The sequence below is a fragment of the Gossypium hirsutum genome, chromosome A07 (assembly GCF_007990345.1).
Source record: "Gossypium hirsutum isolate 1008001.06 chromosome A07, Gossypium_hirsutum_v2.1, whole genome shotgun sequence".
Taxonomy (NCBI): domain Eukaryota; kingdom Viridiplantae; phylum Streptophyta; class Magnoliopsida; order Malvales; family Malvaceae; genus Gossypium; species Gossypium hirsutum.
In genome coordinates this window covers 50804920-50820949 of record NC_053430.1, presented here as the reverse complement: position 1 = coordinate 50820949, position 16030 = coordinate 50804920, and the positions used below count along the sequence as shown (strand labels likewise).

Here is a 16030-nt window from a genome sequence, read left to right as displayed (position 1 = left end):
GTCATGTTATATAATTTAACTATTTTATATGTACTACTATTGTTGTAATTTGTTACTAAAACTTTAATTATTTTATTTGTATTGCAGGAAAAATGCGTAGAAGAAGAGTACGAGATTTAAGTATTGTCCAGAATACTCCAAATTCGGAAGAAAGAAATAGTGAACATCAGACAATTGTTGGATCTTCGAATGTGCCGGAGACACTTGATGAGCCTGAAGAATTTCAAAGTAATATTATGTTCATTTTACATGTGTTGACTTTTATTATTGAATTATTTGTCAATTTTAATATAATAATAGTATATCATTTTTCAGCTGAAAGTGGTGGGACGCGCAGAGTTCGAGGACGTACGCTACTTAGAGATTTATACGACTTAGATCCTGTCGAGCATGTTAAAGTAAGTAGAAATACTCATGGTCAGCCTGTTGGATCTGAAGCTCGACTTTTAGCAGGCTATTTGGGCATTTTAGCACGAAATGCAAATATGTTGCCCATCAACTACGAATCATGGCATCACATGCCTGATAGCAACAAAAACCAGGCTCTCGCTAACATTAAGGTAACAAAATGTGAATGCAATTTATAATACTTTGGTTTAAGTTTCATTTATATTTACATTCTAAACTTATGTTTTTTTAGGAGAGATTTGCTTTAGAAGTCTCCGATGATTATATCAAGAAGGCATTAGGTAAAAGATGGAGAGACAATAAAAGCACTTTAAAGAAACAATATTTTAAGAAAGACATAATCCTCGAGGAAAAACTGAGAAATGTTCCGCCAGGAATGCTGAGGTATCAATGGGAAGATGCGGTTAGATTTTGGAATTCAAAGAAAGGAGAGGTATTGCGTATTTCCAAACTCTTATATATAGTGTTTACTATATACGTAATAATAATTTTATTATGTAGGACCGTGAGCGAGTTGGAACAAGCAGCAGGCAAAAACAAAAATTCACGCACACGGCAGGGTCGAGAAGTTTTGCTTCTGTAGCTGAGGCCGAGGTATTATGAATTTATTAATTCTTTCAAATATTAATAACTTTCTATTATTAAATAATATTCTTACTACTATACTGTAGGAAGTCAAATCTGGACAAAAAGTTGGACGCCTTCAGCTTTTTGAGATTACGCATAAGAAGAAAGATGGATCTCCTATGACATCCGAAGCTGGAGAAATTATGGTATATTCACTTAATAATATTTGATTTATTCTAAATATTTATAATCTTTAATTATAATTGTTTAATTCAATTCATCATTAGTAGTTTTAAAAAATGTTAAGTTATGTTGCATTTCTTTTTATTATATATTTCGTTTCTAACTCTTTAATTGATTTTTTAGGAGAAACTAAAGGAGAAGAAGGCGGAATATGAAGCGATTGCTTCGAGTGATAGTTTTGTTAATCTTGAGAACATTGATAACAGAATTATCACTGAAGTTTTGGGTCCTGAAAGGTACGGTCGGGTTCGATTTCAAGGATCTGTTGTTACCCCGACCCAATATTTTGGATCCGGCTCCCAGCAATACATGCCTTCCGGAAGTCAAGCTCAAGCTGAAGTTCAGAGGTTAAGAGACCAGATAGCTCAGATGCAAGCGAACACGGTTGAGCAAATTGCCGAGGTTCAACGAAAATATGAAGAACTCCAGCAACAACTTAGAGCGGAGGCAGCAGAGAGGGAGGTAGCGGCTGCAGCGAGAGAGGCAGGGCACGAGCGATGGTAGCAGAACAGAGCAAAAAGTACGATGACCTCCAGCTACAGCTTCAGCAGATGATGCATATGTTTCAACAATCGCAAAAGCCGCCGTCTTAGACATTAGTTTTCTTATTGTAAGAATGTTTTTAAGTTTTGTCACGTTTAACATTATTGTAAAAATATTTTAAATTATACTTTATTTATTAATTATATCATATATCTTTAGTTAAATTTGAAGTATCATTTAGAATTAATGTTTTTGGTTGTATTTTTTATGTTAAATTTGCTGTTTTTGGCTGCATTTTATATTATATTTGTTGTATTTGGTTGGATTTTAATGCAGGAAGGGCTGGATATTGGTGTAAAAAAATTACAAATCTGCCAAATTTAGCGGCGTTTGTAAAAAAAGCTCCGCTAAAAGCCTTGACCTTTAGCGGTGCTTTTTCCACAAGCGCCGCTAAAAGCCTTGACCTTTAGTGGCGCTTTTCCCACAAACGCCGCTAAAAGCCTTGACCTTTAGCGGCATTTTTTTCCAATAAACGCCACAAATTTTTATGGCGTTACCTATAGCAGCGTTTTTTGCGGCGTTTTAGAAAACGCAGCTAAAAGTTTTAGTGGCGCCTAAAAGCGCCGCTAAAGGCTAAAAAAAGCGCCGCTAAAAGTCTGTTTTCCTGTAGTGGCTACTTATTTTTGTCCTAGTTTTGAGTAGTTTCCGATGCAATTGGTTCAAATCCTTTGTTCGAACTAGTATATCCATCGGTTGTCAAGTTCAGGAGCCAAAAATTATATTATCCCTTAACTTTTGAGCAATTAATTATCTTCATTAATCAAATAATAACTTAATAAATAGAGTAACTATGATAAATTATGCGAAATATGAGATAAATTGAGACATAGTACAAAAATAAATTCAACATTTATTAAAAAAATCACGAAACCAACATACAATTAATAAATATTTTCATAAAATAAAAATGAGTTAAATGCTTTTTTATCTTGTTGTACAATTATAATAAAATATATCATAACCTAACCGGTAGTCTAACTCGAAAAATCCCCTTATATGTATTTCTAAAGACCCTCTTTAGGGGGACGACACTCCAAACATTATCATCATCTTCTTCTCTACATTTTCACTAGGACACCCTCCCCCTCTTTCTCCACTTCCGTTAATACCGTGTATCAACACATCTCATAATAATAGCGTCAAACACAAAATTCACAAAAATTACACTAACAATAACAATTTGTAAATAAAAATATTAAATTTCTATTCCCATATAAAATGAATATCACAAACTTGAATAAGAACACTTTCCAAGTTCATTCGGAACATCATCATTAATTCGATTACATCAATCTAACTTCCTCTAAATCTTTCAAATTTTATACTTTCGTTTGTTAAGACAAAGTTTTTGTTAAATCTTATATCATTACTGATTAAAGCTATGTGGCCGACCAATCCGAAATATGAAAGTTTAAACTCTAATGTTTGTTTTGTGTTAGATTTATGGTTGATGGTGGTAGCAAGATAATAAAAAATTAAATCGAGTTAAGATAATAAATATAATTTATTAATTTAATTAATTTAATTTTTTTTACTTATTAATTTAATTAATTTAAATTTTTTCACTCTATTCGATCGAATTCTTATCATTAATAAAAAATTAATAAAAATGCTGCAAATTTTATTTACCACAATGGAAGATAGCATTTCATTACACCTATCATAATCTTAAACACAATAAAAAAGAAAGACACAGACATAGCCCACTCGATAAAATACTAAAATTAATATAATAAACACGATTTTCATCTTTCATATAGGTTTTATAATTTATTTCATGTTATAAAATAATTAAATAAAAAAATACTTAAAGTAAATAGATAATTTTCTCGTTTCCTGTTTCCATTTATAATAGACTTATTGTTAGGATTTCGACCCGATTAAGCAACGAATAAGAAAATAGCAGAATAAATTGAGAAATTGAACACACAAATTTAACGTGGAAAAACCCCTCCAAAGAGGATAAAAAACCACGGGCAAAGATAATTTTATTATAATGGAAAAAGAACGAAGAGTACAAAAGATGAAGATAAAAACTAAACCCCGAAAATAAAGAACCCACAAAACGTAAACACAAAATTCTCTAAATGTGTTATGAGTTCTAATCTCTAATGGGTGTTTTCTAAGGTTGTAAAAGAGCCTATTTATAGGCTAAATTCATAAGTCAAATAATAGTAAAATAATCTAAACTAATCAGTGTTTGATTGAAACAAGTAAACAGAGTTTAACTGAAAGACTATTTTTCAAATTTGACTGAAAATAGGAGTCATATTTAACAAATCTCCACCTTGACTCATATTTTCACAACACCATCTTTGCCAAAGCCCGCCACGAGCCTATCTTGAACTATGCAGGGAATTAACTGAGTCGAATTTGTGCTTAGAAATTGGAAGACTTCTAGCCTTCGACTTGTACACTGCCAGATCAAAACTAACCCGGGTCTGATTTTCACGAACACAGTGCCCTAACTTTTCAAAACCTGCATCTAAAAGAGAACCTCTCTTCAATGAAACAGTCATACTTTTTTTCCCACCTATGACCAAGTTGCCTCCGCTCCAAACAAGTTGACTTCAACTCCGTAACGGACGAGGGACGTCCGATTTCACCGGTCATTGTATAACCTTCCAGAATATAAAGACTACCGGTTCTTTTACCTTTTAACAAAACGAGAGCTCCACGAGATACTTTAATACCGCTCGACTCGATGTTGATTTTACATCCTTTCAAGTCTAAAATACCTAAGGAGATGAGATTCTTTCGTAAATCAGGTACATACCTGACATCTGAGAGTGTCCTAATCGTCCCATCGTGCATCTTAATTTTAACAGTACCAATACCAATTACCTTACTAGATGAATCGTTTCCCATGCACACAACTCCACCTTCAATTGAACTGTATGTGGAGAACCATTCTCTATTGGGACACATGTGGAAAGAACATCCTAAATCTAGGATCCACTCGGACGTGAGCTTGGTGTTATCACTTGTTGATACTAACAAGAAATCATCCCCATTTTCATCAGCTAAATTAGCACCAGCTACATCTTCCTCGTTACTCTCAGCAGCTTTTTTATTTCGCAGTTTATAACAATCTGCTTTGACGTGACCTAACTTTTTACAATAGCGACACCTTTTATCTCGTTTCTTTGATGCTACCAAAACGGAAGCTTGCCTATCTGTCTTGCTATCCAAATGAAGCTCATTGTCGAGTTTGTCTCTACTCAACAAATAACCGTTCACATCTTCGAACGAGAGTTTGTCTCTGCCATAAATCAGGGTCTCCTTGAAAGAATTGTATGAAGGGGGTAAAGAGCACAATAATAGCATAGCCTGATCTTCATCGTCAATATGAACCTCAACATTCTTTAAATCATTTAAAAGAGTAATGAATTGACTGATGTGATCTCTAAGAAGCTCACATTCGTTCATGCGAAACGTAAAAAGACGTTGTTTCAACACTAAACGGTTAGCCAGAGACTTAGTCGCATAAAGAGTTTCTAACCTTTTCCACAAGGCAGATGAGGTCTTCTCCATCAATACCTCCTGCAATACCGTATTTGTGAGGCACAACTGGATTGCAGATAAAGCCTTTTCATCAAGCTCTTCCCATTCTGTTTTATTTAGATTCTCAGGCTTTTTCCCGATAACAACCTTTTTCAAGCCTGATTGAACTAGAATTGCCATCATCCGAACTTGCCACAGATTGAAATTTGTCTCACCATCAAACTTCTCAATTCCAAACCTTGTTGTTGCCATCTCTGAATGGGCTGATCTATGAAAATTGAACTAGCTCTTGATACCACTTGTTAGGATTTCGACCCGATTAAGCAACGAACAAGAAAATAGCAGAATAAATTGAGAAATTGAATACACAAATTTAACGTGGAAAAACCCCTCCAAAGAGGATAAAAAACCACGGGCAAAGATAATTTTATTATAATGGAAAAAGAACGAAGAGTACAAAAGATGGAGATAAAAACTAAACCCCGAAAACCTGAAAATAAAGAACCCACAAAACGTAAACACAAAATTCTCTAAATGTGTTATGAGTTCTAATCTCTAATGGGTGTTTTCTAAGGTTGTAAAAGAGCCTATTTATAGGCTAAATTCATAAGTCAAATAATAGTAAAATAATCTAAACTAATCAGTGTTTGATTGAAACAAGTAAACAGAGTTTAACTGAAAGACTATTTTTCAAATTTGACTGAAAATAGAAGTCATATTTAACACTTATATATAAATCATTGATATTTAATACAACATAAATGAATAAAGCTTATTTAACTGTTTCATTAATCAAGCATTTTTAATAATGGATGGAGTTTTAACTCATTATTTTTATAAACGTTTAAAAGTTATAGATATTCATTTAATGTATTTATAACCATTTAATATTTTAACACATATAATTAATTATGGAAATAACTCAATAACACACCTTAGACCTAAAATGTGATATATTTCATAGTGAGTAAACCCAGCATGAGCAAACAGTTTACTCGAATGCTGTTCGCTTCTTTCTTGACCTCCAAGACAAACCACCATGCCCATGTCAAAAAACAGCTTAGTTTCGGTAGACTGATGTTCATCCAATTCTTGGTTCTGAATTATCATTTCCATAATCACGATTTTCCCTCCATTTTCTTTCTTCCCAATTTCCTCTTTACATCTCTCTAGTATCTTTATACAGTCTTGGTCATTCCAAGTATGTAATATCCACTGCAATTAAGTAGATGATGAATAGAATAAGGTTAAATTTTAATTTTCAAGAAAAAAAATTAATTAGAGATAATAAACAAACCTTTAGCATGATCATATCTCCATGGGGAACTCCTTCAAACATGTTTCCACCAAGATAATTCAAATTTTCACATCCTTGCAAGCCATGAACAACATAGGGAAGATCAAAGACAGTGAATTCCGTTTGAGGAAAAGCCTTAGCAAATACCTTTGTTATGATTCCCGTCCCACCCCCAACATCAACCACCGACTTCAACCCCTCAAAAACTCCTTTGCACTTACTAAGCACCACGCTCGCCGCCAGAAGCCTATCACTGGCAATCGCATCATTAAAGAAATGATTCACCCTCGGCTCATGCCCGGCATAATCCCACATACTCTCGCCATGAGCTGCGCTGAATGCTGTAGGATGGTCAAGGTTTTGGAACCAAGAACTTAAATATTGCCATGGTTTCAGTAAAACGGGGTCAGGCATTCCGAGTATGAAGGGAGTTGAACTCAAGGGATTGTCCTTTCGGAGAATATGAGAAACACGGGTGAGGACATAAGCTTTCTGTTGGTCAGTTGGGTTGGTTTTGGATTCAGCAAAGAAGCCAGAATGAATGAGGATGCGCATGAGGCAATGGAGGCAGTGGAGTTTTGAATGATGGATACCAAGAGCCAAAGCTAGGTCTGAAAGATTCATGGCTTGGCCGTGGTTGTGGATGATATCTGGTATTTGTAGTTCGACAGCGCATTTCAGTGACATTGAGCCTATGAATCTGAACGTATGGTTCCAAACATGAGCCTGAGCTTCAAGCAACTCATCAAGATTAATCTCATCTCCTTTTATCAAATCCATTTCTTCTTATCAAGTAATTGGTATTGCTAAACCTCAATGTTTGGACTTCTATTTATAGCGCTCCCAGCCATTTTGTATCGCTGATAGACAATTTTTTTTTAAAAAAAAAAAATTAAAGCATAGAGAATCACTAGTAGATTATAGTACAACCACAAAAAGTATAATTTGACTAAATTTATATATAATTAAAGGATTAGATGCTACTTTAATATCCCTAACTTAGATGCTATTTTATGCATAGATTCTAGTAACTCATTTCTACATTAAAGAGTATTTAAAATTTTAAATTTAATTATACTTATTTTAAATGCTAATTTAATAATATGATGAAAATTAAAGAGTATTTTCATCTGTTCAAAATTTTTTTCAAGCTTATGTATATTATATTAGTTTTCTTACCTGTATGATGCATTGTGTGTAGGGGTGTTCAATAGGTTAACCGACCTGAAATAACATTAATCGAATTAACCGACCTTTCAAAAATTTTAACCATTAACTGAACTGAAATTTTTTCAAAAAAATTAATCGAACCGAAAATTATATGTTTTTTAGTTTTTGGTTAAAATAAGTATAAAATTAACCGAATTAACCGAATTAATCGAATTAACTGAATTACCCAAATTAACCGAATTATTTGTATAAAATTATATGTTTTTTATTTTTATTTTTAGTTTTAGATTTTTATTTTTATTTTTATTTATTAAATTATTTGTAATTTTTATGATTGGGTTGGGTAATTGGGTTGGGTTGGGTTGGGTACTTGGGTTAATATATACTAGATTGGGTATTTGGGTTTATGTTGGATTGGGTTTGAGCGAGTAGTGGACTATTTATATATAATAATTTTATTTATTAATTTTTCGGTTAAACCGAAAAAATTTAGTTAACCGACTAGTTTCGAACAGAATTAACCGTTAACCGAAAACTCAAAAAATTATTAACCGACCCCCAACCGAATTAATTCGGTTAACCGACCAATTAACCGAATTCTGTAGGTTAACCGGATTTTTTTGGTTTTACTCGAATTTTGCACACCCTTAACTGTGTGTATAATTTTATTGGTAATAAAAAATTTGAAAATAGTTTTTTTAGAAATTTTTAATAAAGTAAATTGTGATAATGTAGATATATATTAACGATTTTTAATTTTATAGGTGAGTGTGCAAAATTATTAAAGAAAAAGTGAAATAAATATTTAAAATTAGGCAAATAAATATTTCAATGACATAATAACGTGAATAATATATATTTCTTTTGTTAAATTAAAGTGTACTAAATTTATATATAATTAATTGATTAGATGCTATTTTATGCATAGATTCTAGTAACTCTATTCTACATTAAAAAAATCATCTCTATTTTTTTAAAAATAACTTAAATATAATTATCACAATTTATTTATTGTTTAAAACCATAGTATTTTATACCAAAAGAAAAATCACTGTAAATTATAGTTAACTTATTTTTTTTCTAATTCTATTTTAGAGTAAATAAATAAATTTATCACAACTTATTTATGTTTTAAAGTATGATATATTACTTAGGGTTAGTTTGGCAATGCTTTTAAAAAGTGTTTTTGAAAATTGCTATGGAAAAGTATTTTTGAAAAGTTTAATTTAAAATTTGAGTGTTTGGTATTGCTGTCAAAAAGTACTTTTGAGAAATAAAATGTCTATTTTAGACATGATATTATAAAGTAACAAATATGCATTTAAATAATGTTCAAATTAGTTAATATTATGATATTTTAGTAATAATATAAAAAAATAATTTATTATAACTTATTGTTAATATTTTAATATATAATATTAATTTTAAATAATTCTAAGTATTAATATTAATTATTTATTAAATTTAATTAGAATATATAAACTATATTTAAATATTTAAATATAATCATTAATTATTTGTAATTAGATATTGACACAATTGTATTATTTTAAAAATGATTTTTTTATTTTTAATTAATAATTTTAACACATTTGTATTATTTTATTTGAAGGGTAAACTACAAAAATAGTCACTTTTATTTGCCTCATGTTACATTTTAGTCACTTATGTTTGAAATGTTACGTTTTAGTTACTTATGTTATTATTTTGTTACGAAGTGATCACTCTTCCGTTAAGTTCTATTATCTCCCTAACGGTAATCCTACGTGACAGTCCAACTAGATATTACTGAATCTGCTAATACGTACTTCATCCGGATGAAGTATGTATTAGCAGATTCACTAATATGATTATATATATATTTACGCATGTATCACATTACAAAAATAAAATTTTAAATACTTATACTTAATAAAACATGTATCTCATTACAATAATTGTTATTTTCCAAATAACATATTGTTTTATAATTTTATTTCTTATTTAATATTTTAATTTAATTTTAATAATGCATACTTTATCTGGATGAAGTACGCATTAGCAGATTCACTAATATAATTATATATATATATTTACGCATGTATCACATTACAAAAACAAAATTTTAAATAGTTATACCTAATAAAACATGTATCTCATTACAATAATAGCTATTTTCCAAATAACATGAAAGAATGAAATGAAAAGAACCGTAATAAGCTCACAAACTTGGGATTTTTACTTTGTCAAGTCCAAGAACCAAAGGTCAAGCAAAAGAGAAAAGCTGAAAATAATGTGAAAGAACTTTTTTTATTTCATAATTATTTCATAAAATTAAACAATCAGAAAATAACTAAAGAGAAGAAGAAGTATTTCACAAAAAAAAAAAAGAAGAAGAAGAAGAAAAAGAGACTCACCTACCAGAAGAGAAACAACCAGAGGAAAAGTAAACAAAAGAGAAATGGGGAAGAAAAAGGGGTCTGTCGTCTCTTGGAAAGAAGAAAAAAAAAGGCTAAAAAAGTAATATAATGCCAAAAGTACTCTTGGCTTAGAAAAAGTGACAGATTTGCTACTTTTTCATTTGTTAAAAATGATTTTTTTAAGTTAAAAAATGGGCAAAAATGGGGGTGTTCTTTAGTGCTTTTAACAAAAAAGTGTCTTTTGAGCAAAAGCCTATCACACAAGTAGAGTCGAACGGGGCCTTAATTAACTAATAATTTTAAACTTAATTATATTTATTTTTAAATGTCAATTTAATAATATAATAGAAATTAAAGAGTATTTTCTTAAGTTCAAAAACATTTCTAAACTTGTGATTATATATATAGAGAGAGAGAGAGAGAGAGATTATACTAGTTTTCTCACCCATGTGATGCACGGATTGATTGTATGCATAATTTTATTCGTAATAAAAATTTTGCAAGTAATTTTTTAGAAATTTTTAATAAAGTAAATTGTGATAATGTAGATATATGATTAATGATTTTGGATTTTATAGTTGAGTGTGCAAAATTATTAAGAAATAGTGAAATAAATATTTAAAATTAGGAAATTTAATATTTCAATGACATAATAATGTGAATAATATGTGAATTTTAAATACACATTTTAGTGTATTATTTAAAAATGTTTATTTTTTAGTTAAATTTATAAATGTTGGTTTAAATTTAGAAAACCCAATTTAACAATGCTTTGAAATGCCAAAGAACTAAAACTATAAATAAAATGAACGATTTTCTAATTAATGAAATAATAGAAAAACATCAAGGAATATTCAAGTAATTTAGAAAACAGGGAGTCCTTTTTCTAATTAAACCCTAAAACATGGAGAGGCTTGTTTTCCAAATCCCCGCACTAATGGTATAAATCTTAAAATGGAACAATTATCATAATTTAAATTAAATATAAAATTATATTATATTATAATTGTCAAAATTTTAATAAGTAGATTTTTTTATGAAAAACAAATTACACATTTGAAATTAAACTAACTCCTCTAAGAGAGGATCTTCAAATAATCTTAAGCTTGATCTCTTATCACGAACCATCCGAGCAAGACCATCAACAATATTATTTTCATGACAAGAAATATGTTGAATTCTCCAAACCCTTACATATTCCAAGAGCTGACGAATTCTTTTTACAAGAGCCGAAGTGAGACCCCCGAATGATTCCTCTTGAATAACATTCGCCACTTCAAGACTGTCATATTAAATCATAACACTTCCATCACCTTTCTAGAATAAGATTCAAACCATCCAAGATACCCCAAAGCTCGGCGTCCAACACCATGCACATACCCAAATACCTGCTATAGCCAAAAATCTAGTCCCCATTATGGTCACACGCATAACCCTTGACAGCAACGAAACTATCATCCATCCTGACCAAACCATCCGTAGTCAGTCCCACCCAATTCCTTTCAAGATGAGAGCTAGCCGCAATACCTCTTGGTCCATATGATGGAGATCTTTGAACAAAAGCGTACTGCTTTGCCCAACTATAAGATTTCTTGATGATTTCATCAATGTTCCATGAATAGCCCTAAAAATTAAAAATTTTGTGGTTATTCCAGATTCGCCAAGGAATCATCCCAAAAAGGTATAGCCAATCAACTTCCTTTGGAAAAAAATACTGCTGATTAAGAAGGTTTTTCGTCATCCACTTAGTAAGTGACCCAGAGTAAAATCTGGAGAGCTTATCTACTGGAACAATCTTGTTCCAAGTGTCCCTCACCGTAGGGCAATCCCTTAGTACATGCAATACATCTTTAGAGCCATGTCTACATACTTGACAAGTGTTATCAATCCCAACTCCTATTCTTGCCCTCTTCACATTTGTGAGTAGACGTTTCTTGAGAACAAGCCACAGAAAGAATCTAACTCTTTGTAGACCTTCAAACATCCAAAGAAGCTGCCAAATGGGTTCCTTCAAATTCCAAGTACCTTCCCAAAGCTTATCATAAGCACTTTTGAGAAAGTGCCCCCCAAAATAATCCTTTTAGGTTCGGAAGAAGGGTGGGGTGGTAGAATTCCAACAATCCTATCAATGATCTCCTTTGTAACCCACAAATAAAATAATTCTGAATTCCACTAACCATTAACTGTAACCATATTATTAAGAGGATAATCCATATCAAGATTAAAGTAAGAAGATATCTACTTAAACAATGGTCTGATATTTGGAATCCACTGGTCCCACTAGCAATTAATATGTTTCCCATCACCTACAGACCAAAGTAAATTTTCATGAATAAGAGGTCATACCTTGGTGAGGGATTTCCATAAGAAAGAATAACGTCTTCTTGATAAAGACTCAAGTAATCCACTTTGAACCCTATATTTTGAGTGAAGAACCTGAACCTATAGGGCATTGGAGGTAGACACAATATTGAACCCAACTTTCATCATGAAAGAAGCCTTATAATCCTTTAAGTGCCTCAACCCAATACCTCCATGTGATTTAGGTGTTCACACCGAAACTCAACTCACTAAAGCCGTCTTTCTAGCCCCATTATAAGAACCTTAGATAAATTGACCCACCATGTGTTCAATCTCTTCACACAAGCCTTTAGGATAGTCATAGACAATATGGAGTAACTTGGAGCTGATAGCAAGATCGACTGTGCCAAGGTCACCTTACTAGCTAGAGAGAGATGTTTAACGTCCCAAACAGAAATTTTCTTGTGTACCTTATCAATAAAGAAGTGCAGAATGTTATTAGTGACCTTATCATGAAATAGCAGTACTCCAAACTAATGCCTAAAATTACACACTTCTTGGAATACCAAAATTTTGTTTATGCATTCCCTTGATTCATCATCTACTCTATTTGAATAGAAAATATTAGTTTTCTGCATATTAATTTGGTGACCCAAACTCTCGTAACACTTATCAAAGACTCCTTTGAAAACTCTTGCTTGATATTAATCTACCTGGCCAAAGAGTATCAAATCATCTGCAAAGAAGATATTAGACAGAGGTGAGCCATTACAAGCTAGATGAATAAGAGACCAAATACCTAATCAATGGTAAGTCTGATACGATGGCCTAGCCATTCCATGCATAGGATGGAGAGATAGGGGGACAATAAACATCTCTATCGAACCCCCTAGATGACCGAAATTTTCTAGTTGGAGAAATATGGGAATACTTGTAGCTTGAAGGGAAGCTTTGATGAATTCCCAACGAACACGGTCATAAGCTTTCTCTAGGTTGATTTTGATAGCCATCTACCTCCTACTCTTATGCTTGTTGCTCATAGGGTGGATAACCTCTTGAACAATAATAATGTTATCTGTGATGTTTCTGCCTGCTACAAACCTTGCATGCTCGAGATCAATAATCTACAAAAAGACAACTTTGAAATGGATTGCAATGACATTCATAATTAGCTTGTAAAGGATAGAGGAAAGGCCAATTGGATGAAATTGAGAGAAGTTGTAACACCCCTAACCCATCTTCATCATCGGTTAGGGTTATAGAGTATTACAATTCAATTCGATACTTTTACTTTCAATTAGAAACAATTATACAAATCATTCAATACCATTCAATAATTCATTTAAATTCAAAGAATAAATACCTTCTTAGACCTTAAACTGAGCCTACGAGGCTCTAAAAGTACCTTAAAAACAAACAGGGTTCATTTTAAAACAAAACAGAAAAAATCTCTGAAAAATTAGAAACAGGGGTCACACGGCCGTGTGGCTCAAAATATTACTGTGTGGCAACTACACACACCTGTGTGACTTCTTCACATGCTTGTGTATTCTGACCATGTAACTGATTGTGCCCGTCTCATTTAAGGTCACACAGTTGTGTAGCTAGCCCTTATTACTCACTGTGACCATGTAGCTGAGGATCACATGGCCTTGTTGCCAAGCCACGTAACTCTCTGTGCCAGTGTGGACCAACTTGCATTGAAACAATTAAGGCACACAACCGTGTGACAGCCCATGTCACAGATTGTATGCAACTATAATTACCTCTAAAACAAGCCCAAATCTTGCATACCAAGATATCCTACTTCCAAAAGTATTAACATACCAAAACCACCTAACATCATGCTCAAAGTATACCATTTCAATTCACTTATAAGACCTAACCAATATGTCATTCAAAGGCACCGCATTTAGTAATCATTCAAACCAACTATTCAACTATAAAATACACAAATCATTGTCATCAATTCATACTCAATCCTCAACCAAAATGACAAAATATAAACACACACACATACAATTACCAATCCAAGTATTTTGACCTTAATCTCAACATTAAGGATATCAAACCAAAACACATCAACCATATATATTCATTTCGACCATTTCACCAAATATGCCATTAGCATAACACTTACATGTTCACAACAAAACACCTATATACATGCCACATTCCAAAACAAAATACAAAAGCTACCAAAATTGTTGGATAGTGTGAGCTTTCTTTCAATTTGTCCAGTCAATTTGCAAACTTTGACAACTACAAAAGAACATAAATGAAACAAGTAAGCTTAAGAAGCTTAGTAAGCTCATAGTTTAAACATCAAACTAACTTACCTTGTTCGATATAAATACACAAATAGGTAATTTACAATTCTTGATCTCCAAATACAAATTCACAAACTACATTAGTTATTATTTTTATATCAAAACATACCATCATAATCTTCATCTCAAATAACTTATCACCTTCACAATCAACATGACATCAATATTAATGTATTCATATGTAACAAGTAATTTATTGAACATTTATCACTTACAAGCATTTTAAATATACTTCAACATTTAAACATATAAGTAACTTATAAGTTCCATTAACATTTAGCCCGATGAACTAAGTAACTCGACTCAGGTACTCGGGTATCAACACCACACCAGAGGCATCATAGAAGCATAACAGATGCACCAAAGTGAAAATCTCGTACAAGTGCATATATTAACCCTATTGGCATGCCAACCGTATCCTGCACGATTACTAAGTTCGATCAGGTAGTAACCAAAATTCCATTTCTTTTATATCCATTCAAAGGCACTTCGTCATTTCCATACACATTTTGTATTTCTATTATAAGCATATTCATATGAAATCATCAAAATACTACCATCATTTGAATATTCCCATATGTACTCAATTGTATATTAAAATCATACATCCCTATCATTTGAAGTTTCACATAATTACTTATTAATAGCGAGAAAATGATAAATAATCATAAGCAACATACATTTTCATATTAAAATACTATGAACTTACCTACTATCACTTCCGGTTAAAACGTAGGGACCTACTCCTTAATTTTCCCCTTTCATCGATTATTGTCTTTTTGATTCGGTTCTTGATCTATATAATAATTAAATTCAATTTATTGAATTCAGATAAATTTCAAACAATTAAATTCATTTGACCCTTAACTATCCATTAATTAGACATTTTCCCTAAACTTTTATATTTTTCATAATTTAGTCGCTAAACCAAAATTTTTAAATTTAGAAAAATTGAATAATCTTCCAAGTGAACAAAATTTCTTCTTATTCAAAAGCAATCAACACTTATACTTAATTTACACAATTTCCATAAAACTTTAATTATTTTGTCAATTTACTCCATTAATTAAAACTATAAAAAAATCATTTAATAAACTAATTCAAATCAACATCTAAAACTTTCATTTCATCATTTAACATAAAAAAGAACAAGAATTCTTCAATGGTACATTTTAAAATCTTTATTAGTTTCAAAAACGAAGGTACAGGTTAGTTGGACCTAGTTGTAACAATATCAAAAACATAAAAAAATTATAAGAAATTAGCTA

The 16030-nt window shown here is 31.5% G+C and overlaps 1 protein-coding gene and 1 long non-coding RNA gene across 2 annotated transcripts; one reads left to right on the top strand and one right to left on the bottom strand.

The window, feature by feature from the left end:
* Nucleotides 1–633: 633 nt before the first annotated feature.
* LOC121232286 (uncharacterized) lies at nucleotides 634–1386 on the top strand. The gene is made up of 3 exons (XR_005930685.1): nucleotides 634–841; nucleotides 910–1181; nucleotides 1342–1386. It is a non-coding gene; the product is annotated as an uncharacterized lncRNA (long non-coding RNA).
* A 4788-nt stretch (nucleotides 1387–6174) lies between these two features.
* LOC107956448 (trans-resveratrol di-O-methyltransferase) lies at nucleotides 6175–7342 on the bottom strand. The gene is made up of 2 exons (XM_016892117.2): nucleotides 6563–7342; nucleotides 6175–6480 (listed from the first exon to the last, which is right to left on the bottom strand). Exons 1-2 carry the CDS (start codon nucleotides 7340–7342, stop codon nucleotides 6175–6177), a joined length of 1086 nt encoding a protein of 361 aa, XP_016747606.2.
* Between the last annotated feature and the right edge of the window lie 8688 nt (nucleotides 7343–16030).

What these genes read in the sequence shown, in the direction of transcription:
- LOC107956448 (XM_016892117.2), bottom strand. Translation starts at nt 7,342, where the DNA reads ATGGATTTGATAAAAGGAGATGAGATTAATCTTGATGAGTTGCTTGAA. An exon ending in GAGATATGATCATGCTAAAG is followed by an intron (nt 6,481 to 6,562) that starts GTTTGTTTATTA and finishes ACTTAATTGCAG; the next exon opens with TGGATATTACATACTTGGAA.